Source organism: Papio anubis, chromosome X (assembly GCF_008728515.1).
Source record: "Papio anubis isolate 15944 chromosome X, Panubis1.0, whole genome shotgun sequence".
Classification (NCBI taxonomy): domain Eukaryota; kingdom Metazoa; phylum Chordata; class Mammalia; order Primates; family Cercopithecidae; genus Papio; species Papio anubis.
In genome coordinates, this window is record NC_044996.1 from 78,987,869 (window position 1) to 79,013,031 (window position 25,163).

General features: G+C 40.9%; 1 protein-coding gene and 1 long non-coding RNA gene across 2 annotated transcripts in view; one reads left to right on the plus strand and one right to left on the minus strand.

Moving 5' to 3' along the window:
• Positions 1–1,011: 1,011 nt before the first annotated feature.
• ZCCHC13 (zinc finger CCHC-type containing 13) lies at positions 1,012–2,482 on the minus strand. The gene has a single exon (XM_003917893.4). The coding sequence runs from the start codon at positions 2,119–2,121 to the stop codon at positions 1,609–1,611; it is 513 nt and encodes a 170-aa protein (XP_003917942.1). The 5' UTR covers positions 2,122–2,482; the 3' UTR covers positions 1,012–1,608.
• A 21,823-nt stretch (positions 2,483–24,305) lies between these two features.
• LOC100999943 overlaps positions 24,306–25,163 on the plus strand; it is an 86,047-nt gene continuing 85,189 nt past the window's right edge. Inside the window, exon 1 of the long non-coding RNA XR_641994.4 lies at positions 24,306–24,535. This is a non-coding gene — a long non-coding RNA (uncharacterized LOC100999943). The remainder of the gene's footprint in view (positions 24,536–25,163) is intronic.

A 25,163-nucleotide genomic window follows, 5' to 3' on the forward strand; every position in this document is an offset into this window, starting at 1 on the left:
ATGAGCCCACCACACCCAACTAATTTTGCTATTTTTAAGTGAATCCCAGGATTTTCACCATGTTGGTCGGGCTGGTCTCGAACTCCATGGCCCTCGTGATCCAGCCCTCTCTGACTGCCTCCCAAAGTGCTGGGATTACAGTGAGTCACCTTGTGATTTTCTTATGTGTTTTGTATACAGTAATTTCAGGAGGGTATTTTTTTTGCATTTAGCCAGAAGAATAGTACTTGTATTTCATCTTCTCAGAAGCAGAAACCCTGTTAGCCCTATCTTATTTTTTAACAGATATTTTGTTCATAAATCAGGAAGACGCTTCAATTTTATAAAATGCTTTTTTAGTCTCTATTGGTGTGCCTTCCTGTTTGTATCTATTAATACAGGGCTTATATAAGCAGTTTTACCTAAAACTTGTGTGGTGGATGTTATATAGTTGTCTACCCGTGTCCCAAAGCATACAGCATGGGTTATGGACTCAAGTACAGAATGCTGGCTGTGACTTTTGCAAGACTACAGGGAGTAGTGCACCTGAAAGTTTTCCACAGAAATGTGTGTTTTTTGCTTCCTGATCTTTGCTTTTGTTCCAGAGAGCCTAAAAATAAGTTTTTTCTTTTGAGATGGAGTTTCGCACTTGTTGCCCAGGCTTGAGTGCAATGGTGCAATCTCGGCTCACTGCAACTTCTGCCTCCCGGGTTCAAGCAATTCTCCTGCCTCAGCCTCCTGAGTAGCTAGTATTACAGGCATACACCACCATGCCTGGCTAATTTTGTATTTTTAGTAGAGACGGGGTTTCACCATGTTAGACAGGATGGTCTCCATCTCCCACCTCGGCCTCCCAAAGTGTTGGGATTACAGGCTTGAGCCACCGCGCCCGGCCAGGTTTATTTTCATTAAACTACACACCCTGTGCAGGGCCAGACAGGGATGTCTCTTTCAGTGTTGTTTAAAAGCTAATGAGGCCAGATAATTCAAAACCATCAATGTGATAAAATTAAAGTTACTTTGGCAAGGTCATGGATTTTCAGAATCAGCTTTATTTGCCCTATGGATCTCTGAGGAAATATAACGTCCTCAGGGTGGCCTTGTGTATCTAAAACAGAACCACATTCTTTCCCTCTTTCCCCCACATACACATTCTCTTTTTATCCTTTTACCTCCCGTTCTTTTTCTCTCTGGCAATTTACCTTCATCCGACACAATATTTTTCTTGTTAATAGATTCTAGGCCTGTGTTTCTAAACTTGTTCTGATTTGTTCACCAATATGGCAATATGGATCCAGCTCTTCCAATAGTGCCTCCTAATTAAATGTGTGAAATCAAAATACACCAAAAGAACCTCCAAAGTGATTGGTGCTCAGAATGACTATTCAATAACTAGATTTGCCTGTGGGGCAGAAGCAACACATTAATTGTGGGGCATCTAGCAATGATTAACTTTTTTGAGTTTTTGGGTTTTTTTTTCCTAGCTCTTTCCTCCTTTAACATGGTAATTAAAGCTCACTTGCCTGAGAGTAGCCCAATCTATCGACCTTTTGGTCAGTGAAGTTTTCAGAGAAAATAATACAATTATCAATCAGCAAAAGGAGGGGGGAAGATGACAAAGGGAAAAATTTAAGCGGTAGCCTCACTGGGACATTCCCTGGCTAGATGTCCGGATTCGCCACAGCGGTAGCAGTTGACCTGGCTCGCCTTGCTACAATTGATGGCCACATGACCAGTTTCGCCGCATCGGTAGCACTTGACCTGGGCGCAGTCTTTCTGAATGTGCCCAAGTTTGCCGCAAGAGTAGCATTTCTGCTCTTTCTGACGATCACAATCATAAGCCAGATGTCCTAGTCTGCCGCAGGTATAACAGTGTTGGTTTCTCTCTCGTTTAGGTTCCTTACAGTCTTTGGCGATGTGGCCGCTTCTCCCACAGTTGTAGCAGATGTTTCCGAGAAGGACACAGTTCTTAGCATGATGACCGAACTCACCGCAGCGGTAACAGGTGTAAGATAGGGTAGTGGAACTGCATTGAGAACCTCTGCCATGGCCTCCACCTCCTTGCCCTCCAGCTCCTCCTCTAGGGCATCCCCCAGTCCAGTGGCCAGAGCGCCCACACGCGAAGAAATCCTTACTGCTCATGGCTGCGGTGCGATCTTCCAGTGAGCAGGCCCACCTCGGCCCCGGAGGCCCCGGCGCAACACCCCTTTGGGCGGCTTAGAAAGAAATAACGGTTTTCCGCTACGGGTCTCAGTGATGTCATACAAGGTTTGCACACGGCCCCATTCACGTGTCACGGACATTCCTGACGCCCTTCCCACCCGACTTTCCTCCTACTCAAGAAGCCAAACGCACAATGATCTGTTAACTAAGAAGTGTTGTTTTCCGTTTTTGTTTGTTTCAACACTTGAATCATTGAGTTTGAATCCCTTCCTATTTAGAAAATTAGACTTGTAGAAGTTTTCATAATTTAGGACTTGGCCGGGTGCGGTGGCTCACGCCTGTAATCCCAGCTCTTTGGGAAGGCCAAGGCGGGTGGATCACGAGGTCAAGAGATCAAAACCATCCTGGCCAACATGGTGAAACCCCATCTCTACTAAAAATACAAAAAGTAGCCGGACATGGTGGCGCATGCCTGTAATCCCAGCTACTCAGGAGGCTGAGGCATCGCTTGAACCAGGGAGTCAGAGGTTGCAGTGAGCCGAGATGGTGCCATTGCACTCCAACCTAGGCAACAGAGTCAGACTCCATCTCAAAAAAAAAAAAAAAAAAAAAAAAAAAAGACTTAGGCTTTCTCTCTATGGTCTAGTATATGATCAGTTTTTATATATGCTCTACGGACATGGGAAAGAATGTGTAAGATATATGTAATCCAATAAGCAAAAGAAAGAAATTAGAGTAACTCTTTTCTTGTTTTAAAAAATAAGCGTCCATAAAGATAAGAGATACATAAGATAGAAAAATGCCACAGTGAAAAGATTTATGCATGATTTAGCCCATTTTATTGCAAGAATCTTAGCTTTCAATATAATCACCACCATTTAAGTTGTAAAACATAACAGGATTGAAGCATTTAGTATAAAGAAAGTGTTATTACTTGGAAAATAAAAACTACAAAAGCAGGCCAGGTGTGGTGGCTTACAGCTGCAATTCCAGCACTTTGAGAGGCCAAGCAAGGAGAATCGCTTGAGCCCAGGAGTTGGAGATCAGCCTGGGCAACATGGCAAAACCCCACCTCTACTGAAAACAAAACCAAAAACAAAAACAAAACCAAGAAAAACATTACCTGGGAGTGGTGGCTGGTGCCTGTAGTCCCAGCTACTCGGGAAGCTGAGGTGGGAGGATCACCTGAGCGAGGAGGTCAAGGCTGTAGTGAGCCATGATTGTGCCACTGCACTCCAGCCTGGGCGACAGAGCAAGACCCTGTCTCAAAAACAAAAACAAAAACAAAACAAAACAAAACAAAAAACTACAAAAAGAAACATTTAAGTATTGGACAGATTTCCTCTCTGTTGCTTTCCAAGTTGTTCGTACCTAATATAAGTTTCACAAAGATTTATGGACATGTGGCACATTCATATAGATATAGAAATAAGTATGGGAGGTTGGGTGTGGTGGCTCACCCCTGTAATCCTAGCACTTTGGGAGGCCAAGGCAGGCAGGTCACTTGAGTTCAGGAATTCGAGACCAGCCTGGGCAACATGGCGAAACTCCGTCTCTACTAAAAGTAAAAAAAACTAGCCGGGTGTGGTGGCTTGCACCTATAATCCCATCTACTTGGGGGGCTGAGGTGGGAAGATCCCTTGAACACAGGAGGTGGATGTTGCAGTGAACCATGATCGTGATCGGGCCACTGCACTCCAGCCTGGGCAACAGAGTGAGATCCTGTTTCAAAAAAAAAAAAAAAAAGTATGGGAAATTAACACTGAAACATCAACAGTAGCTGCTTTGGATTATATGATTGAATATGATTTTTTTTTCCACCTCATTTTCCTTCTCTGTATTTTTCAATTTTTGAAATGAGATTAGGTTTTGTACTTTTAAAAAATCTACAATACCCTTTTTCTTTAATAGTTTTATGCTTTGCATGTGCATTTTTTTCAGACATCTTAGCACAAATGTTTTGGTAAAATATAGGTAGAATTCACAGAGTAGTGGACAACAGCGATTACCTTATTTCTTTTTTCTTTTTGAGGCGGAGTCTGCCTGTGGCTCCAGGCTGGAGTGCAGTGCCGGATTCTCGTGCTCACTGGTAAGCTCCACCTCCCTGGTTCCACGCCATTCCTCCTGCCCTTGTGGCCTCCCGAGTAGCTGGGACTATGGCCCCACCTCGCCTGCTAGATTTTTGTATTTTTAGTAGAGACGGGTTTCACCGCGGTCAGCCAGGATGGTCTTGATCTCCTGACTCTTGATCCGGCCTCAGCCTCCCAAAGTGCTGGGATTACAGGCTTGGAGCCACAAGGCCGGCCTCTTTTATTTATTTATTTATTTATTTATTTATTTATTTATTTATTTTTGAGGCGGAGTTCTCCTCTGTCGCTTCAGGCTGGAGTGCAGGCTTGGATCTCAGCTCACTGCAAGCTCTGCCTCCCGGCTTACGCATTCTCCTGCCTCAGCCTCCTGAGTAGCTGGCTGACTACAGGCCAGCCACTGCCACCGCTAGTTTTTGTATTTTTAGACGGGGTTTCACTAAGTAGCTAGGATGGTCTCGATCTCCTGACCTTGTGATCCACCCGTCTCGGCCTCCCAAAGTGCTGGGATTACAGGCTTGAGCCACCGCGCCCGGCCAGGCCTTTATTTTCAACATGACTTAATTGGAATGTGCAACTGCCTCCATAAATGCAAACACAAAAAAACATCTTTTCAAAAGTTAAAGTTGAGAGCCATGTAGCACGTGTAGTTGCCACATAAAGTGTATGTAGTTTAAAGAAATGAGTTTCATTCCTAAACAATGAAGTGGTGTTGCATGAATGATATCAAAGGTTAAAAATTTGATATATCTTTGTTAAATTAACCCTTTGTTGGTCTTTTTTTTTTTTTCCCCTTTTTGTGGAGAATGGGTTGTCGGTATGTTCCCCAGGCAGGTTTCAGACTCCTGGGCTCAAGCTATCCTCCCGCCTCTGCCTCCCTAAATTCTGGGATTATAGACATGAACCATCTTGCCCAGGAAATTAACCTTATTAATTATCATGTTGAAATTCCCTTTAGGTTTATATTTTAATTAAAGCTATGCATGATTGAGACAAAATGATAAATACACTTTATGTCACAGTAGAGAATATACATGTTTGTGTGGATCTCTTTTTTATTTAAACTTTTCTAAATTTTTAATGTTTGTGGGTATATAGTAGGTATATATACTTATGAAGTACATGAGATATTTTGGTACAGCCATGCAATGCGTAATAATCACATCATGTAAAATTGGGTATCCATCCCCTCAAGCATTTATCCTGTGTGTTAGAAATAATCTAATTATACACTTTTTTAATGTTGAAATGTACACTTAAATTGTTATTGACTACAGTCACCCTATTGTGCTATCAAATACTAGATTTTATTCGTTCTTTCTTTTTCTTTTTCTTTTTTTTTTTTTTGAGACAGAGTTTCACTCTGTCACCCAGGCTGGAGTGCAGTGGTGCAATCTCGGCTCACTGCAACCTCTGCTTCCCGGGTTCAAGTAATTCTTCTGCCTCAGCCTCCCTGAGTAGCTGTGACTACAGGTGTGCACCACCACACCTGGCTAATTTTTTTTGTATTTTTAGTAGAGCCAGGGTTTCACCATGTTGGCCAGGCTGATCTTGAACTCCTGACCTCAGGGGATCCACCTGCCTCACCTCCCAAAGTGCTGGGATTACAGGCGTGAGCCACCGCGCCTGGCCTATTCATTCTTTCTAGCTACTTTTTTTTTGATACCCATTGACAATCCTCACCTCCTCCCCAACCCCTCATTACCCTTCACAGCCTCTGGTAACCATCCCTCTACTCTCTATCTCCATGAGTTCAGTTATTTGATTTTTAGATCCCACAGAAAAAGTGAGAACATGCAATGTTTGTCTTTTCTGTGTCTGGCTTATTTCACTTAACATAATGACATCCAGTTCCATCCATGTTGTCAGAAATGACAGAATCTCATTCGTGTTTATGGCTAAATCTTACTCCATTGTGTATAAGTACAACACTTTCTCTATCCATTCTGCTGATAGACACTTAGCTTGCTTCCAAATCCTGGCTATTGCGAACAGTGCTGCAACAAACATGGGAGTGCAGACATCTCCTCGGTATACTGATTTCCTTTCTTTCGGGTATACAATACAGCAGTGGGATTGCTGGATCATATGCTAGCTCTATTTTTAATTTTTCAAGGAACCTCTGAACTGTTCTCCACAGCGGTTTTACTAACTTACATGCTCACCAACAGTGTACAGGGGTTTCCTTTCCTCCACACCCTTGCCAGCATTTATTATTATCTGACTTTTGGATAAAACCCATTTTATCTGGGGTAAGATGATATCTAATTGTATCTTTGATTTGCATTTCTCTGATGATCAATGATATTGAGCACATTTTCATATGCCTGTTGGACATTTGTATGCTTTCTTTTGAGAAATGTCCATACAAAATTTTTGCCTATTTAAAAAAATTGGATTATTAGGTTTCTTCCTACACACTTGTTTAAGCTCTTTGTATATTCTGGTTATCAATCCCTTGTCAGAGGGGTGATTTGCAAGTATTTACTCCCCTTCGGTGGGTTGTCTCTTCACTTTGTTGATTGTTTCTTTTGCTGTGCAGAAGCTTTAGAACTTGGTGTAATCCCATTTGTCCATTTTTGCTTTGGTTGTCTGTGCTTGTGGGATATTACTCAAGAAATTTTTGGCCGGGCGCGGTGGCTCAAGCCTGTAATCCCAGCACTTTGGGAGGCCGAGACGGGCGGATCACGAGGTCAGGAGATCAAGACCATCCTGGCTGACACGGTGAAACCCCGTCTCTACTAAAAAAATACAAAAAACTAGCCAGGCGAGGTGGCGGGCGCCTGTAGTCCCAGCTACTCGGGAGGCTGAGGCAGGAGAATGGCGTGAACCTGGGAGGCGGAGCTTGCAGTGAGCTGAGATCCGGCCACTGCACTCCAGCCTGGGCGACAGAGCGAGACTCCGTCTCAAAAAAAAAAAAAAAGAAATTTTTGCCCAGACCAGTGTCCTGGAGTTTCCCCAACGTTTTCTTGTAGTAGTTTCATAGTTTGCAGTCTTAAATTTAAGTCTTTAATCCATTTTGATTTGATTTGTGTATATGGCAAGAGATAGGGGTCTAGTTTCTTCCCGCATATGAATATCCAGTTTTCCCAGTACCATTTATTGAACAGACTGTCTTTTCCTCAATGTATGTTCTTGGTAACTTTGTTAAAAATGAATTCACTGTAGGTGTGTGGATTTCTTTCTGGGTTCTCTGTTCTGTTCCATTGGTCTATGTGTCTGTTTTTATGCCAGTACCATGCTCTTTTGGTTGCTATAGCTCTGTGGTATAATATGAAGTCAGGTAATTTGATTCCTCTAGTTTTGTTCTTTTTACTCAGGATAGCTTTGGCTATTCTGAGTCTTTTGTAATTACATATACATTTTAGAATTGCTTTTTTTCCACTTCTGTGAAGGATGTCACTGGTATTTTGATAGGAATTACATTGAATTTGTATATTGCTTTGGGTAGTATGAACATTTTAACAATATTGATTCTTCCAATCCATGAACATGGAATATCTTTCCATTTTTGTTTGTCCTCTTCAATTTCTTTCATTGGTGTTTTATAGTTTTTATTGTAGAGAACTCACTTCTTTGGTTAAGTTAGTCCCTAGGTATTTAATTTTTTTTGTTGCTATTTTAAGTGGGATTCCTTTTTTAAAATTTATTTTTCAGATTGTTCACTGTTGGCATATAGAAATGCTACTGATTTTTGTATGTTGATTTTGTATCCTGCAACTTTACTGCATTTCTTTGTCATTGCTAATAGTTTTTCTTGAGTCTTTAGGTTGTTACAAATATAAGAACCTATCATCTGAAAACAAGGATACTTTGACTTCTTTCTTTCCAATTTGGATGCCCTTTATATCTTTCTCTTGTCTAATTGCTTTAGCTAGGACTTCCAGTACTATGTTGAAAAACAGTGATGAAAGTGGGCATCCTTGTCATGTTCCAGATATTAGAGAAAAGGCTTTCAGCTTTTCCCCATTCAGCGTATTACTAGCTGTGTGTCTGTTGTATATGGTTTTTATTATGTTGAGGTGTGTTCCTTCTATACCCAGTTTTCTGAGGATTGTTATCATGAAGGAATGTTGAATTTTATCAAACGCTTTTTCAGCAGCCGTTGAAATGATCATATGGTTTTTGTCCTTCATTCTGTTGATATGATGTATCACATTAATTGATTCATTTATGTTGAACCATCCTTGCATCACAAGGATAAATACCACTTGGTCATGAGGAATGATCTTTTTAATGTATTATTGAATTTGGTTTGCTAGTATTTTGTTGATGATTTTTGCATCAATATTCATTGCAGATATTGGCCTATAGTTTTCTTTTTTAATGTGTCTTCGTCAGGTTTTTGTATCAGGGCAATACTGGCCTTATATAATGAGTTTGGAAGTACTTCCTTCTCCTCTATTTTTCAGAATAGTTTGAGTGGAATTTGTACTACTTCTTCTTTAATTGTTTGGTAGAATTCAGCAGTGAAGCCATTGGGTCCTGAGCTTTTCTCTACTGGAAGACTTTTTATTATGGTTTGGTCTCATTACTTGTTATTGGTCTGTTTGGGTTTTGGATTTCGTCATGGTTCAACATTAGTAGATTGTACATGTCAAAGAATTTATTTCTTCTGGATTTTCCAATTTATTGGCATTTAGTTGCTCCAATTTATTGGCATATGGTTGCTCACTAATGATCCTTTGAATTTTTGTGGTATCAGTTGTATTGACTGCTTTTTCATCTCTGATTTTGTTTATTTGGACCTTCTCTCTTTTTTTTTGTTAGTCTGACTAAAGTTTAGTCAGTTTTATCTTTTCAAAAAACCAACTTTTTGATTCATTGATCTTTTGTATTCTTCATTTCAAATTTATTTATTTCTGCTCTGATATTTCTTATTTCTTTTCTTCTACTAATTTTGGTTTTGGCTTGCTCTTGCTTTTCTAGTTCTCTAAGATGCATCATTAGGTTATTTATTTGAAGTTTTTCTTCTTTTTTGATTTAGGCACCTATAGCTTATCAGGAGAACCCGCCCCCAATATTTCAACATAGGTTCTTTCTATTTTCCATAAGTGTCAGCCAAATGAGAAATAAAGAGAAAGAGTACAAAGAGAGGAATTTTACAGCTGGGCCTCCGGGGGTGACATCACATATTGGTAGGACCGTGATGCCCACCTGAGCTGCAAAACCAGCAAGTTTTTATTAAGGATTTCAAAAGGGGAGGGGGTGTAAGAACAGGGAGTAGGTCACAAAGATCACATGCTTCAAATGGCAAAAAGGAGAACAAAGATCACATGCTTCTGAGGAAACAGGACAAGGGCAAAATCAGAAACTCCTGGTAAGGGTCACAAGGCAAAGGGCAAAAGCAGAATTACTGATAAGGGTCTATGTTCAGCAGTACACGTATTGTCTTGATAAACATCTTAAACAACAGAAAGCAAGGTTCAAGAGCAGAGAACCAGTCTGACCTCAAATTTACCAGGTTGGAGTTTCCCAAGCCTAGTAAGCCTGAGGGTACTGCAGGAGACCAGGGCGTATTTCAGTCCTTATCTCAACTGCATAAGACAGACACTCCCAGAGCAGCCATTTATAGACCTCCCCCAAGGAATGCATTCCTTCCCCAGGGTATTAATTATTAATATTCCTTGCTAGGAAAAGAATTTAGTGATATTTTCCCTACTTGCACGTCTGTTTATAGGCTCTCTGCAAGAAGAAAAGTATGGCTCTATTTTGCCCGATCCTACTGGCAGTCAGGCCTTATGGTTGTCTTCCCTTGTTCCCTGAAAATCACTGTTATTCTGTTCTTTTTCAAGGTGCACTGATTTCATATTGTTCAAACACACGTTTTACAATCAATTTGTACAGTTAACACAATTATCACAGTGATCCTGAGGTGACATACATCCTCAGTTTACAAAGATAACAGGATTAAGAGATTAAAGTAAGATAGGCATAAGAGATTATAAAAGTATTATTTGGGAATGGATAAATGTCCATGAAATCTTCACAATTTATGTTCCTCTGCTGTGGCTCCAGCCAGTCCCTCCATTTGGGGTCCCTGACTTCCTGCAACAATAGCTATGAATTTCCATCATAGTACTGCTTTTGCTGTATCCCATAGGTTTTGATATGTTGTGTTTCTATTATCATTTGCTTCAAGAAATTTTTCACTTTCCTTCTTAATTTCTTTATTGACCCACTAGTCATTCAGGAGCATATTGTTTAATTTCCATGTGTTTATATAATTTCCAAAATTCCTCTTGTTATTGATTTGTAGTTTTATTCCATTGTGGTCACAGAAGATGCTGGGTATTATTTCATTTTTTTATGGAATGTTTTAAGACTTGTTTTGTGGACTAATATATGGTCTTTCCTTGAAAATGATCCATGTGCTGAGGAGAAGAAAGTGTATTCTGCAACCGATGGATGAAATGGTTTGTAAATATCTATTTGATCTATATTATAGATTAAGTCTGATGTTTCTTCATTGATTTTTGCTGTCTGGAAATTTGTCCATTGCTGAAAGTGGGGTTTTGAAGTGTCCAGCTATTATGGTATTGTGGCCTGTCTCTCTCTCTTTAGCTCTAATAATATTTGCTTTATATATCTAGGTGCTCCAGTGTTGGGTGCAGATATGTTGACAATTATATTATCTTGCTGAATCGACCCCTTTATCATTATATAATGACCTTCTTTATCCCTTTTTACAGTTTTTGTCTTGAAATCTATTTTGTCTGCTATAAGTATAGCAATTTCTGCTCTTTTTGTTTTCCATTGGTATGGAATATCTTTTTCTACCCCTTTATTTTCAGTCTATGTGTACCTCTCTAGGTGAAGTATGTTTCTTGTAAGTAACAAATCAATGAGTCTTGTTTATTCATTCATTCAACCACTCTATGTCTTTTGGTTGGCAAGTTTAGTCCATTTACATTCAACGTTATTATTGATAAGTAGGGACTTAATCTTGCCATTTTGTGATTTTTCTGGTTGTTTTATGATCTCTTCTTCCTTCCTGTCTTCCTTTTAGTGAATGTGATTCTCTCTTGTGGTATGATTTAATTTCTTGCTTTTTATTTTTTGTGTATCTGTTGTATGTTTTTCAACTTTGGGTTACCATGGAGCTTGCAAATACTATTTTATAACCCATTATTTTAAACTGATGACAACTTAACACTGATTGCATAAATGAACACACAAAAAGAGAAGTAACAAAAATGTTACATTTTAACTTCATTTTCCCACTTTTAAACTTTTTTGTTGGCTGGGCATGGTAGCTCGCTCATGGCTGTAATCCCAGCACTTTGGGAGGCTGAGGTAGGCGGATCCCTTGAGGTCAGGAGTTCGAGACCAGCCTGGCCAACACAGTGAAACCCTGTCTCTACTAAAAATACAAACATTAGCCGAGCATGGTGGCACATACCTGTAATCCCAGCTACTTGGGAGGTTGAGGCAGGAGAATTGCTTGAACCCAGGAGGTGGTGGTTTCAGTGAGTTGAGATCATGCCACTGCACTCCAGCCTAGGTGACAGTGCAAGAACACTCTGTCTCAAAAAATAAAATAAAATAAACTTTTTTGTTGTTTCTCTTTATGTCTTATTGTATGATGTCTTGAAAAACTGCTGTAGTTATCATTTTTGATTGATTAATCATTTAATCTTTCTACTTAAGATAGGAATAGCTTACACACCACAATTACAGTGTTATACTATTCTATGTTTCTGTGCTTCCTATTAACAGAAGTTTTGTACCTTCAGATGATTTTTTCTTGCTCACTAACATCCTTTTCTTTGGGACTGAAGCTTGCATCCCTTTAGCATTTCTTGTAGGACAAGTCTGGTGTTGATGAAATCTCTCAGCTTTTGTTTGTCTGGGAAGGTTTTTATTTCTCCTTCATGTTTGAAGGATATTTTTGCTGGATATACTATTCTAGGGTTTTTTCCTTCAGCACTTTAAATATGTTATGTCGCTCCTTCCTGGCCTGTGAGGTTTCCACTGAAAAGTCTGCTGCAAGACTTATTGGAGTGCCATTATATGTTATTTGTTTCTTTTCTCTTGCTGCTTTTAGTATTTTTTTTTTTTATACGTGGCCTTTGGGAATTTGATTCAGGTAGTTTCCTTTGGGTTAAATCCATAAACTTCTTGTACTCAAGTGTTGATATCTTTTTCTAGGTTTGGGAAGTTCTGATACTACCCATTTGAATAAATTTTCTTTCTTTCTTTTTTTAAACATTCTACTATTTTATTTTTACTTATTATTATTTTCTTGAGACAGAGTCTCACTCTGTTGCCCAGGCTGGAGTGCAATGGCATGATCTCAGCTCACGGCAACCTCCACCTCCTGGGTTCAAGCGATTCTCCTGCCTCAGCCTCCTGAGCAGCTGGGATTACAGGCACGTGTCACCAGGCCCAATTAATTTTTGTATTTTTAATAGAGACAGGGGTTTCACAATGTTGGTCAGGCTGGTCTCAAACTCCTGACCTCATGATCCGCCTGCCTCAGCCTCCCAAAGTGCTGGGATTACAGGTGTGAGCCACCGCACCCAGCTTAAACTTTCTACCCCTATCTCTTTTTCTTCCTCCTCTTTAAGGCCAATAACTCTTTTTTTCTTTTCTTTTTTTTGAGACTGAGTTTCACTCTTGTTGCCCAGGCTGGAGTGCAAGAGTGCAATGATGCAATCTCAGCTCACCGCAACCTCCACCTCCCAGGTTCAAGTGATTCTCCTGCCTCAGCCTCCCAAGTAGCTGGGATTACAGGCATGCACCACCACACCCAGCTAATTTTGTATTTTTAGTAGAGACGGGGTTTCTCTATGTTGGTCAGGCTGGTCTCGAACTCTCAACCTCAGCTGATCTGCCCGCCTTGGCCTCCCAAAGTGCTGGGATTACAGGCATGAGCCACCATGCTCAGCTCCAATAACTCTTAAATTTGTTCTTTCAACACTGTTTTCTAGATCTTACAGGCACACTTCATTCATTTTTATTCTTTTTTCAACTCGTCTGACTGTGTATTTTCAAACAGCCTGCCTTTAAGCTCACTAATTCTTTCTTCTGCTTGATGAATTCGGCTATTAAGAGACTGTAATGTATTCGTCAGCATGTCAATTGCATTTTTCAACTCTAGAATTTCTGCTTGATTTTTTTTTTTTTTTTTTTTGAGATGGAGTTTTTGATCTTGTTGCCCAGGCTGGAGTGCAATGGTGTGATCTTGGCTCACTGCAACCTCCACCTCCTGGGTTCAAGCGATTCTCTTGCCTCAGCCTCCTGAGTAGCTGGGATTACAGGCACACACCACCACCCCCAGCTAATTTTTGTTATTTTTAGTAGAGACAGCGTTTTGCCATGTTGGCCAGGCTGGTCTCAGAACTCCCGACTTCAGGTGATCCACCCACCTCAGCCTCCCAAAGTGCTGGGATTACAGGCATGAGCCACTGTGCCCAGCTGCTTGATTCTTTTTAATTATTTCAAGCTCTTGGTTAAGTGCCCTATTCTACTGTGACTGAGCTGGTATCCAAGATGTAAGACAAAGTCATCTTTACTCTTTGCTCTCCTCTCCTTAGGCAGAAGCAAGGAATCACTTTCTGCTGTGAGCTGCAGTGCCTGGGGTTGGGGGAGGGATGGTGCAAGCACTCCCTTAGCCACCCCAGCTGGTATCTCTCTAAGTCACGTGCTACCCTAGTCCACTGGCTCTAAGCCCAGGCTAGCACTATAAGTTGCCTAGGAATGGCAATCCTTGTGTCCTAGACTGCCTTTCAATTTTATCTAGAAGCTCAGAGCACTTTAGCCCACGGTAGCAAAGCTTGCTGAGAAAATCAAGTTTTGACTGTTGGGATGGCTGATTCCCCCCTGGCTAGGGCTGGTTAAAGTGTTCCCTACATGCACAGGTGCTGGCTGAGCCCAGCATGGCTTTATTCTCCACTGTGACAGGGCAGCACTGAGTTCAATGTAAATTTCCCCAGTTGCTGTGCACTTCCTTTCCAAAATGCACAGATTCTCTCTCTTTGGCTGCATGGTTGCTGAAGGGTGACGAGTGAGGGGTGGTGTCAGGGATTCAAGACTCTCTCCTGCCTTTCTTAATGCCTTTTTCAGTGATAGGAAGTTAAAACCAGATACTGCGATTGCTCACCTGATTTTTGTTTCTCGTGATGGTGGTTTTCTGTGTGCAGTTAGTTGTTAAAGTTTGGTGTTCCAGGCCGGGAGCGGTGGCTCACGCCTGTAATCCCAGTACTTTGGGAGGCCAAGGCGGGCGGATCACCTGAGGTCAGGAGTTCAAGACCAGTCTGGCCAACATGGTGAAACCTCGTCTCTACTAAAAATACAAAAATTAGCCGGGCATGGTGGCGGGCGCCTGTAATTCCAGCTGAGGCAGGGAGAATCGCTTGAACCAGGGAGGCAGAGGTTGCAGTGAGCCAAGATCGCGCCATTGCATTCCAACCTGGGCGACAGAGGGAGACTCTGTCTCAAAAAAAAAAAAAAAAAAAAAAATTTGGTGTTCCAGCAGAGGTGAGGGGGACAAATAGTGTTGACTTTTATCCCACCATCTTGCTCTGTCCCCTGGATTCCTTAATTTACTAAATAATTGGAACTCATAGTTTGAAACATACTATTTAGAGGCATACATGTAAAAAATCTTTATATTACTAGTTATTTATTTATTTATTTTAGACAGGAGGAGTCTTGCTATGTTGCCCAGACAGGTGTCAAACTCTTGGGCTTGAGCAATCAGCCTCCTGAGTACCTGGAACCACAGTCGTACGCTGGCTACTATGACTTTTTGATGTTTCGATTTTAGACATTATCTGTGTCTTTCCATTTTGGAGGATGAACATTTAGTCTTCTTTTACCACCCACCCTATGCACTTGCACAGTCCAAACTCCTCATTCCAAGTATGCCTCCCTTCACCTAATATTGGTTGGGACAATATTCAATGTTTTCATAATTGTAAGTATGTAAATGATACTCATGCCTGAGCCATTTGGAGAGTACTCTGATCACTTCATTACCTGCATGGTTTTTTATGTTTTCTGAAGTTAGTTATTATCATTCTTTATTTCTTTAGTTTCTCATATATTTACCTAAATTTTATTTCATAGTTCTATCTATGTGTTTATCTTTATACCAGTACCACATAATCTTGATTACTGTAGCTTTGCATTATACTTTGAAATTGGGAGGAGTAAGGCCTCCAGCTTTGCTCTTTTGATATGACTATTCTGAGTTCCTTGAATTTTCATATGAATTTTAGGATCAGCTTGTCAATTTCTGCCAAAAAGGCAAATGGGCATTTGATATGGATTATGGAATCTGTAGATCATTTTGGAGACTATTGTTATCTTAAAAATATTGAGTCTGGCTGGGCATGGTAGCTCATACCTGTAATCCCAGCACTTGGGAGGCTGAGGCAAGCGAATCATGAGGTCAGGAGTTTGAGACCAGCCTGACCAACATGGTGAAACCCTGCCTCTACTAAAAATACAAAAATTAGCCAGGCATGGTGGCACACGCCTGTAATCCCAGCTACTCAGGAGGCTGAGGTAGGAGAATGACTTGAACCTGGGAGGCAGAGGTTGCAGTGAGCTGAGATCACACCACTGCACTCCAGCCTGGGTGGATAGAGCAAGACTCTGTCTCTAAAAAAAATTGGCTCATTCAATATATGAGCACAAGTTATTGTTTCATTTATTTAGGCTTCTATTTTCATTCTCTGATATTTTGTAGTTTTTAGTATACCCGTCTTGCACGTCTTTTGTTAAATTTTAAAGTATTTCATCATTTTTGATGCTATCTTACATAGAATTATTTTCATATCATTTTTCAATTGTTTACTGTTATTGTATAGAAATACAATTATTTCTGTATGTTGATCTTGTATCTTACAACCCTACTGAACTGATTTAATAGTTCCAGTAGTTTTTTAGTGGATTCCTTAGGATTTTCTATAGACAAGATTATGTCATCTATAAGTAAAGATAGTTTATATTCTTCCTTTCTAATCTGGATGCTTTTTATTTCATGCTCTTGCCTAATTGCCCCTGCTAGAACTTCCAGCACAATGCTGAATAGAAGTGGTGAAAGCAGACATTTCTGTCTTGTTCTTTATCTTAGGAGGAAAGCTCTCAGTCTTTGACCATTAAGTATGATGTTAGCCATGGTTTTTAAATTTTTAAAAAATCTACATACTTTTTTATTGGGTTAAAGAAGCTCTCTTCTATCCCTAATGTGTTGAGTGTTCTTATTATGAAGGGGTATTGAATTTATCAAATGATTTTTCTGTATCCTTGAGTTTGCCTTGCCTTTTGCATTGGCTAGAATCACCAGTAGTACATTGTTGAATAGCAATTGTGAGAGTAAACATTATTGTCTTCTTTCTGATCTAAAGAGGAAAGCTTTCAGTCTTACCATTAAGTATCATGTTAGCTGTGGGCTTTTAGTAGATGCCCTTTATCAGATTGAGAAAGCTCCCTCCTATTCCTAGTTTACTAGGTGTTTTTATCATGAAACTGTGTTGAATTTTATCAAAGTGTGTCCACTGAGATGATCATGTCAGTTTTCTCCTCTCTATTCTGTTAATATGGTGTATTATGTTGATTATTTTTTTGTAGGTAACCTTACATTTCTGAGATAAATTCCACTTGGTAAAGGTATGTAATCCTTTTTATATGTTGTTGGATTTGATTTGCTAGTATTTTGTTGAGGATTTTTATGTCCATATTGATAAGGAATATTGACCAATAGGGATTTTTTTTCTTGTGACATTTTTGTCTGTTTTTTGTTTCAAGGTAATACTGACCTCATAGAATAATTTTGGAGATCTTCCAGTCTCTTCTTTTTTTGGAATAGTTTGCAAAGAATTGGTATTATTTCTCCTTTAAATGTTTGGAACATTTTTTTAATGACGCCATCTTGGCCTGGGCTTTTCTTGTGGGAAGTTTAAAGATCACTAAGTCAGTTTCTTTACTTGTTATAAGTCTATTCAGATTTTCTAGTTCTTCTTGAGTCAGTTTTGGCAGTTTGCATTTTTCTGGGAATTTGCTGTTTCATCATTTTATCTAATTTATTGGCATAGCGTTGTTCACAGTATTCCTTTATACTGCTTTTATTTTTGTAATTGTCATTAATGATGAACACTTTCATTCCTGATTTTAGAAATTTGAGACTTCTCTCTTTTTTCTTGGTTGGTCTAGCTAAAGGGTTTTTCGAAAAACGAACTTTTACTTTTTTGTTATTCCCTATTATTTCTATATTTCACTTTAATTTTTATTACTTTCTTTTTTTTTTTTTTTTTTTTTTTTTTTGAGACGGAGTCTTGCTGTCTCCCAGGCTGGAGTGCAGTGTCGTGATCTCGACTCACTGCAAGCTCCGCCTCCCGGGTTCACCCGGCCATTCTCCTGCCTCAGCCTCCCGAGTAGCTGGGACTATAGGCGCCCGCCGGCAGGCCCGGCTAATTTTTTGTATTTTTAGTAGAGACGGGGTTTCACTATGTTAGCCAAGATGGTCTGGATCTCCTGACCTCGTGATCCACCCGCCTCGGCCTCCCAGAGTGCTGGGATTACAGGCGTGAGCCACCGCGCCTGGCCTACTTTCTTTTTTCTGCTTGCTTTAAGCTTAGTTTGCTTTTCTTTTTTCAGTTTCTTAAGGTGGATGGTGAGATTATTACTTTGAGATCTATGTTTATAATGCAGCTGATTATAACTATAAATTTCCCTCTAAGCATTGCTGTAGCTGCATTCCATAAATTTTGGTATGATATATTTTCTTTTTCGTTTATCTCAAAGTATTTTCTAATTATTCTTATGATTGCTTCTTTGATCCTTTGGTTATTTAGGAATATAACATTTAATTTCCACATATATGTGAATTTTCAAAGTCTTCTTCTCATATTTATTTGTAATTTCATTCTGTTGGGATTGCAGAACATATAATTCCAATCACTTTACATTTGTTGAGGCTAGCATGCAGTCTGTCCTGGAAAATGTTTCATGAGTGCTTGAGAAGAATGTTTATCATGCTGCTATTGTTTGAATCATTCTAGAGGTCAATTAGGTACATTTTGGTTGATAGTATTGTTGCAGTCTTCTATATCATTGCTGATTTTCCATTTACTTCTAGTATCCATTATTGAGAGTGAATTATTCAAGTCTCCAACTCTTATTGTTGAATTACCCATTTATCTATTCAATTTTGAAAGTTTTTCCCATGTATTTTGGGACTTTGTTTTTAGGTGCATATATATTTATGATCATTATAGTTTCTGGATGAATTGACCCTGTTATTATCATAAAATGCTTTAACTTGTTAAATATTTCTCAGAGGTGTCACTTTTCTCTCCGTCTCACGACTACACTAAGCAGGACACCATCACCTCTTGGCTAAGTGTTTCTTCTAAAATGTAAAGATGATCACACTACTCTCATACTTAAAATCCTTATTCCCAATAAAAACTAGATAAACTCTGTTAGGCCTGAGAGAGGATGCAACTTTCCCAAGATCAAATTAAGACTGTGAACAAGGACTAGATCCCAGGTTTACCAACTCCCAGCCGAATATTCCCTTTACTGTATCGTATCTACTACGGAGCTGGGTACTCATGATTAGCCCACTGAACCTTTATTTAATTCTCCTACATGTTTGAAAAGCTGTAAATTCAAAGCGTTCACTTTTCACACACCCCTGCAGCTATGGGCCTGGAGGTAAACTAGGTTACATCAATTAGAATCAACTTCTCAGCATTTGAAAGGCATATGTGAAGTGAAAGCCATCTTCAAGCCACATTTTGCCTGTTTTTGCTGGCAAGTGAGTTGTGCAGACTTACCACTCAAAGGTAATAGAATTTTAGCATTAATTCTCCAGCTTCCTATGCCAATAATCAGTTATAGTGGTGGCAGCAGCAGCAGTGTTTTTTGTTTGTTTGTTTTTTGTTTTTCCCATTTTGTCTTTCAATTCCCCAGATCACAGCTCTCTGGGTTCTTGAATTCATGAATCTGGTTTTAGCCTCAAAGGTCCTAACAACTCTGGTTGGTCAGCTTTATATTCTTCTGCGAGTCATTCCTTGAGACTCCCTAGAGACTCGGTCTCAAAAAAAAAAAAGTAGCCAGGCATGGTGGCCCATGCTTGTAGTCTCAGCTACTTGGGAGGCTGAGATGGGACTCTAGGAAGACAAAAGGTATTTCTTTTTTTTTTTTTTTTTTTTTTGAGACGGAGTCTCGCTCTGTCACCCAGGCTGGAGTGCAGTGGCCGGATCTCAGCTCACTGCAAGCTCCACCTCCTGGGTTTACGCCATTCTCCTGCCTCAGCCTCCCGAGTAGCTGGGACTACAGGCGCCCGCCACCTCGCCCAGCTAAGTTTTTGTATTTTTTAGTAGAGACGGGGTTTCACCGTGTCAGCCAGGATGGTCTCGATCTCCTGACCTCGTGATCCGCCCGTCTCGGCCTCCCAAAGTGCTGGGATTACAGGCTTGAGCCACCGCGCCCGGCCGACAAAAGGTATTTCTTGTTTTCTAAGTTGTTTTACATTTTTGTAATGGTAGCCTTTGGAACGTTAAGGCCAGTCCCATGTCAGATTTAGTCAACTACAATTTGGCAAGGTAAAGCTGAATTCAAGGGATGAGAGAGTCTTCTTGACTACCTTTCCTTCCTGTGCCACAATCTCAATTGAAAGTATTTGTAGGTTTCAGGATATCTGTATTAGTCATGGTTCTTCAGAGAAAGAGAACACCGTGTGTGTGTGTGCACGTGTGTGTGTGCACGTGTGTGTGTGCACGCATGCATGCATGTGCGTAAAGAGAAAGGGAGAGATTTTAAGCAATTAGTTCACATGACTGTAGAGGTTGACAAGTCCAAAATCTGCAAGATGGGCTGACAGCCTGGAGCTCCAGTAAAGAGCTGATATGGTAGTTCAAGCCCAAAGGCCATCAGGCTGGGAACCTAGAGAAGAGCCAATGTTGCAGTTCAAAGGCCATCTGTTGGCAGAATTCCTTCTTACCTGGGATAGGTCAGTCTTTTGTTCTATTCAAGTCTTCAACTGATTGATGAGGTCCACCCACATGATGGAGGGCAATGCTTTATTCGAAATCCACTAATTTAAATGTTAATTTCATCCAAAAGCACCCCTCACAGAAACATCTAGAGTTATGTTTCACCAAATATCTGGGCATTGTGGCCCAGCCAAGTTGACATATAAAATCCATCATCACATCCTCTAGAAGAAGCCCAGTCTCCTAAGAAATGTATAGGATGGAGGAAAAGAGAAAAATAAAGTCTCAGTTGTTAGCTTGAAATGAGTGGATACAATAGAGGTTCCCAAATTTCTTCCTTACCACTCCTTAGGAAGGGCTTGTTAACTGGGAAGTTTAGACAAATAGGTAGGCCTAGGACTCTAAGTATTTTACAGGGTTCAAGATTTACAAGCTGTGCCTCTTTCTTTTCCTTTTTTTTCAAGACGGAGTCTTGCTCTGTCACCCAGGCTGGACTGCAGTGGCTCAGTCTTGGCTCACTGCAACCTCTGCCTCCCGGGTTCAAGCAATTCTCCTGCCTCAGCCTCCCACGTAGCTGGGATTACAGGCACCCGCCATCACACCTGGCTAATATTTGTATTTTTAGTAGAGACGAGGTTTCACCATGTTGGCTGGTCTGGTCTTGAGCTCCTGACCTCATGATCTGCCTGCCTTGGTCTCCCAAAGTGCTGGGATTACAGGCGTGAGCCACTGTGCCTGGCCTGTGCCTTTTTCTTGAATTTCTCTTCTTAAGGGGTCACGGTGCATTATGGAAGTTTGTCAAAATAAAGGGATGTGGAAAGAGTAAGTAACTCAATCTGCAAGAATTATGTGCTGATTTCAACTTTATAATACTTTCAAAAAATGCAATGTTGTCCATTTATTAAAAATAGTGAAGATAATCAATAATTAGGGGCATGGAAAAGCAGTGAAAACAGCACAATACTGTATCTATAAAATGTTGATGTTTGTCTGTGCCATTGGTAAATGGTGTTGGTGGGGGGAAAGTTGAGTCTCTTATGCATTGAGACTTTGGGGTGATGTGTAGTGATTTCCATATGGCTGGGCCTAGGACCAAGCTCCTTGCCTGAGTTGAAGGTAGAAGTAGAAGTTCCTTGAAAGAAACAGAACTAATTCTGTTTGCTGATGAAGATTCATCTGTGCATGGTAAAAACACAGCCTCAAACACAAATATAGTGTCATAAAAAATGTTAATGTTAAAACATTATATGTACATTTTTTCTTTTTTTGAGATGGAGTTTCACTCTGTCGCCCAGGCTGGAGTACAGTGGTGCGATCTCAGCTCACTATAACCTCTGCCTCCCAGGTTCAAACGATTCAGCTGCCTCAGCCTCCCGAGTAGCTGGGATTACAGGTGCCCGCTACCATGCCCAGCTAATTTTTGTGTTTTTTAGTAGAGACAGGGTTTCACCATGTTGGCCAGGCTGGTCTTAAACTCCTGACCTTAACTGATCTGTCTGCCTTGGCTTCCCAAAGTACTGGGATTACAGGTATGAGCCACTGCACTCGGCCCCCACCTCTCTCTCTCCCTCTCTTTTTTTTTTTTTTAAATAGAGACAGGGTCTTGCTATATTGCCCAGGCTGGTTTCGAACTTGTGGACTCAGGCAATCTTCCTGTATTTGCCTCCCAAAGTGCTGGGATTACAGGCATGAGCGACCACACCCAGCCAAAACATTATATATTTGAACAAAAATCATGAGAGAACAAAAAGATGCTTGCTGTGGTTTGAATATGTCTCTCAAAGTTCATATGTTGGAAATTTGATGCCCCATGTGGTGGTGTTGGGAGGTGAGCCTTAAAGGGAGGTGTTTGAGTCATGGAGGCACCACTCTTATGAATAGGTTAATGCTATTATTGAGGGAGTGGGTTTGTTATTTCAGTAGTGGGTTCCTTATTAAAAGACAAGTTCTGGCCCCCTCTTGGGTGCTTTCTCTATCTCTTTGCCCTTCCACCATGGGATGATGTAGCAGGAAAGCCATTGTCAGATGCTAGTCCCTCAATCTTGGACTTCCCATTCTCCAGAACTGTGAGGAAATAAATTTCTGTTCTTCATAAATTACTGAGTCTGCAGTATTTTGTTACAGTAGCACATAATGGACTAAGACTATACTAATGGGTATGAAGTTTCTTTTCGGGGTGATGAAAATATTCTAAAATTGATTGTAGTGGTAGCTGCACAATTCTGTGAATATACTAAAATCCATTGCATTGTATACTTTAAGTTGGTTAATTATATGATATGTAAATTGTATATCAATAAAACCATTAAAACAGAAAAAGAACAGAGATAAAAGGATTTGTTAAAATAGTGTTGTAGAATTTGGGGTAAACTTTCTTTTTTTTTTTTTTTTTTTTTTTTTTTTGAGACGGAGTCTTGCTCTGCCCAGGCTGGAGTGCAGTGGCCGGATCTCAGCTCACTGCAAGCTCCGCCTCCTGGGTTCAGGCCATTCTCCTGCCTCAGCCTCCCGCGTAGCTGGGACTACAGGTGCCAGCCACCTCGCCCGGCTACTTTTATTTTTTATTTTTTTTAGTAGAGACGGGGTTTCACCGTGTTAGCCAGGATGGTCTTGATCTCCCGACCTCGTGATCCGCCCGTCTCGGCCTCCCAAAGTGCTGGGATTACAGGCTTGAGCCACCGCGCCCGGCCTAAACTTTCTTATATTTTAGCTTTTGTGTAATAATAAATGATTATTTTAATTTAGAAGGGGTTCTTTGTGCCACTGAGATTTCAGCATTTCTTTTTTATTTAATGCATGCCTATTTCTCTTTTTTCTTCTTCATATGCACACTGTTGTATAATCTTTTTGTGTATATTATATAAAAAATGCAAACCCATTTTTTCCTGAATAATGTTGATATAACATTTTTAACAAGTTAATTTGAGAGGATGATGATGTATAAGTTTATGGGTTTTAGGATTTATGAATTTGTGGGTCTCAGTTTTTGATATTTCCAAACTGGCTTTTTTAGAAAGCAATAAGAACCAGACACCAAAGTAAAACATAATAAAGAGAAACAAAATATTATTTTGTATTCTTTCTATTTCACACCCAAAGAGGGATGTATTTCAGAGCCTCTTGAGTAAAAATGCCATTTCTTTCAAAATTAATATTTGAGTTCTCACAGAAGACAAGAACAGGCCTTGTAGTAAGCAGTGAAGGACACTGAATCTCATTTTTAATGTCCAGACAATACCAGGGTTGTGAATAGAAAGAAAAGAGCTGTCCATGTTGGTGGCCTACTGCCTCTTACCCCCAAATTGATTGAACATCTTTGCAGTTTTTGTTCTGGTTCCCTGTACCTGGATCTTCTCTGTGGGTCATCATCAATAAGGTGTTCTCTTTGCCCAAGACAGGCTGGTTGGGCTCACCCTGAGAGCTGCTTTGAAGAGGATGTGTGGAAATATTTTTTTCTTTTTTTGAGACGGAGTCTCACTCTATCGCCCAGGCTGGCATGCAGTGGCATAATCATACCTCACTGTAGCCTCGACTTCCTGGGCTCGAGTGACTTTTCCACCTCAGCCTTCTGAATAACTGGGAGTACAGGTGCGCACCACCACGCCCGGCTAATTTTTGTATTTATTTGTAGAGACGGGGTTTCGCCATGTCACCTGAGCTGGTCTCGAACTCCTGGACTCAAGGGTTCCGTTCACCTCGGCCTCCCAAAGTGCTGGGATTACAGGTGTGAGCCACCGCGCCCAGGCTGCAATTGTTATACAAATTTTTTTTTTTGGCGGTAATTTTTACAATTTTCAATATCAGGCATAGGAGGAGAGGAGTAAGAGGCCCAAGAGGGCTGCAGACTGGCAGGGAAGGTGAAGAATTGGAGGGTAGACCACTAACGATAACAGAGGAAATAAAGGTAGATGGTTGGCTAAGAATAATGGGAGAGGGATTGACGAAAGAAGGATGGGCTGAGGGAGGGATGTGATGGTGGAGGCCAGTGTGACCGAGGGGAGGGGAAAAGTGAAAGAAGCAGAGTGGGATAGCGTCCTGGGAAGGGAGTGAAGGAGGTCGGTGGACCGCTAAGGGTTAGACTCCTAGAGGCGGGAGAGCGGGCGCGGGGTTAAGGGGCGTGAGCAGCGCATGCGCTGGAAGCACACTGCGGCGATTCTGGAGCGGTTGTGCTTTTCTGGCTTCAGCGTTGCGGCTCAAGGCACAGTTGGTCATGTGCCTGCTGTCCATTGCCGCTAAGGCCTGCTGCTGCCATTCAGGCGTCTCTCTCTCTCTCTCTCTTTCATGCCGCTCTCTCCACCCCATCTTGGGACGGCCGGCTCTAAGAATTCCTGCTACGACACTGAATTCAACCAGGAGGTAAAGGAACGATGTAGGGGAAGAACAGAACATGGAGGGCGGCGGAGGGAACTTGGGCCAGGAAGATCCTTAATTTGTTCATTTTTCCAGTTCACGGGAGGAAAAAATGGAATCCGTTACAGGCCCCAGTTTTCCAAAAGGATGTTGAGCATTTGCTTCCCATTGTGAAAGGAATGCGGACTCCTTACCTCTAACTAGAGTCAAGGCACCTGAGCATCGGTGTTTTCCATAATGTTCCCTGTTTAAAACATTTGTGGTTCGTCATTTGTAGCAGATGTATTTAAAGGGCGAGGCCTTAGGATTATGTTCAGCCGATGGTTTATGAGAGTTTCCCTTGCCTTTGTTCAGGTTGACTGGTCTTATGTGAATCCCGGGGTACTCTAGCCCCCTCCCTTGGAGTTTAGACCCATTCCATCTAGATCTGGGATTCACTCTGATCACCTGCAACGCCTTCTTTCCCCAATTCAACTTCCCTAGTTTATCGCTTCTACCCGCATTAGGGAAGGCTGGTAATGGCTCTCCTTGGGCACTGGGGCAGAACAGTGGCGAGAAACACGTCCACATAGCATCAGGCATGCATACTGTATACAAATAGGAGCAAGAAGGGAGAGGACTAGAGAGGTGCGCA

Coding starts and splice junctions, on each gene's coding strand:
- ZCCHC13 (XM_003917893.4), bottom strand. CDS start 2,121: ATGAGCAGTAAGGATTTCTTCGCGTGTGGGCGCTCTGGCCACTGGACT.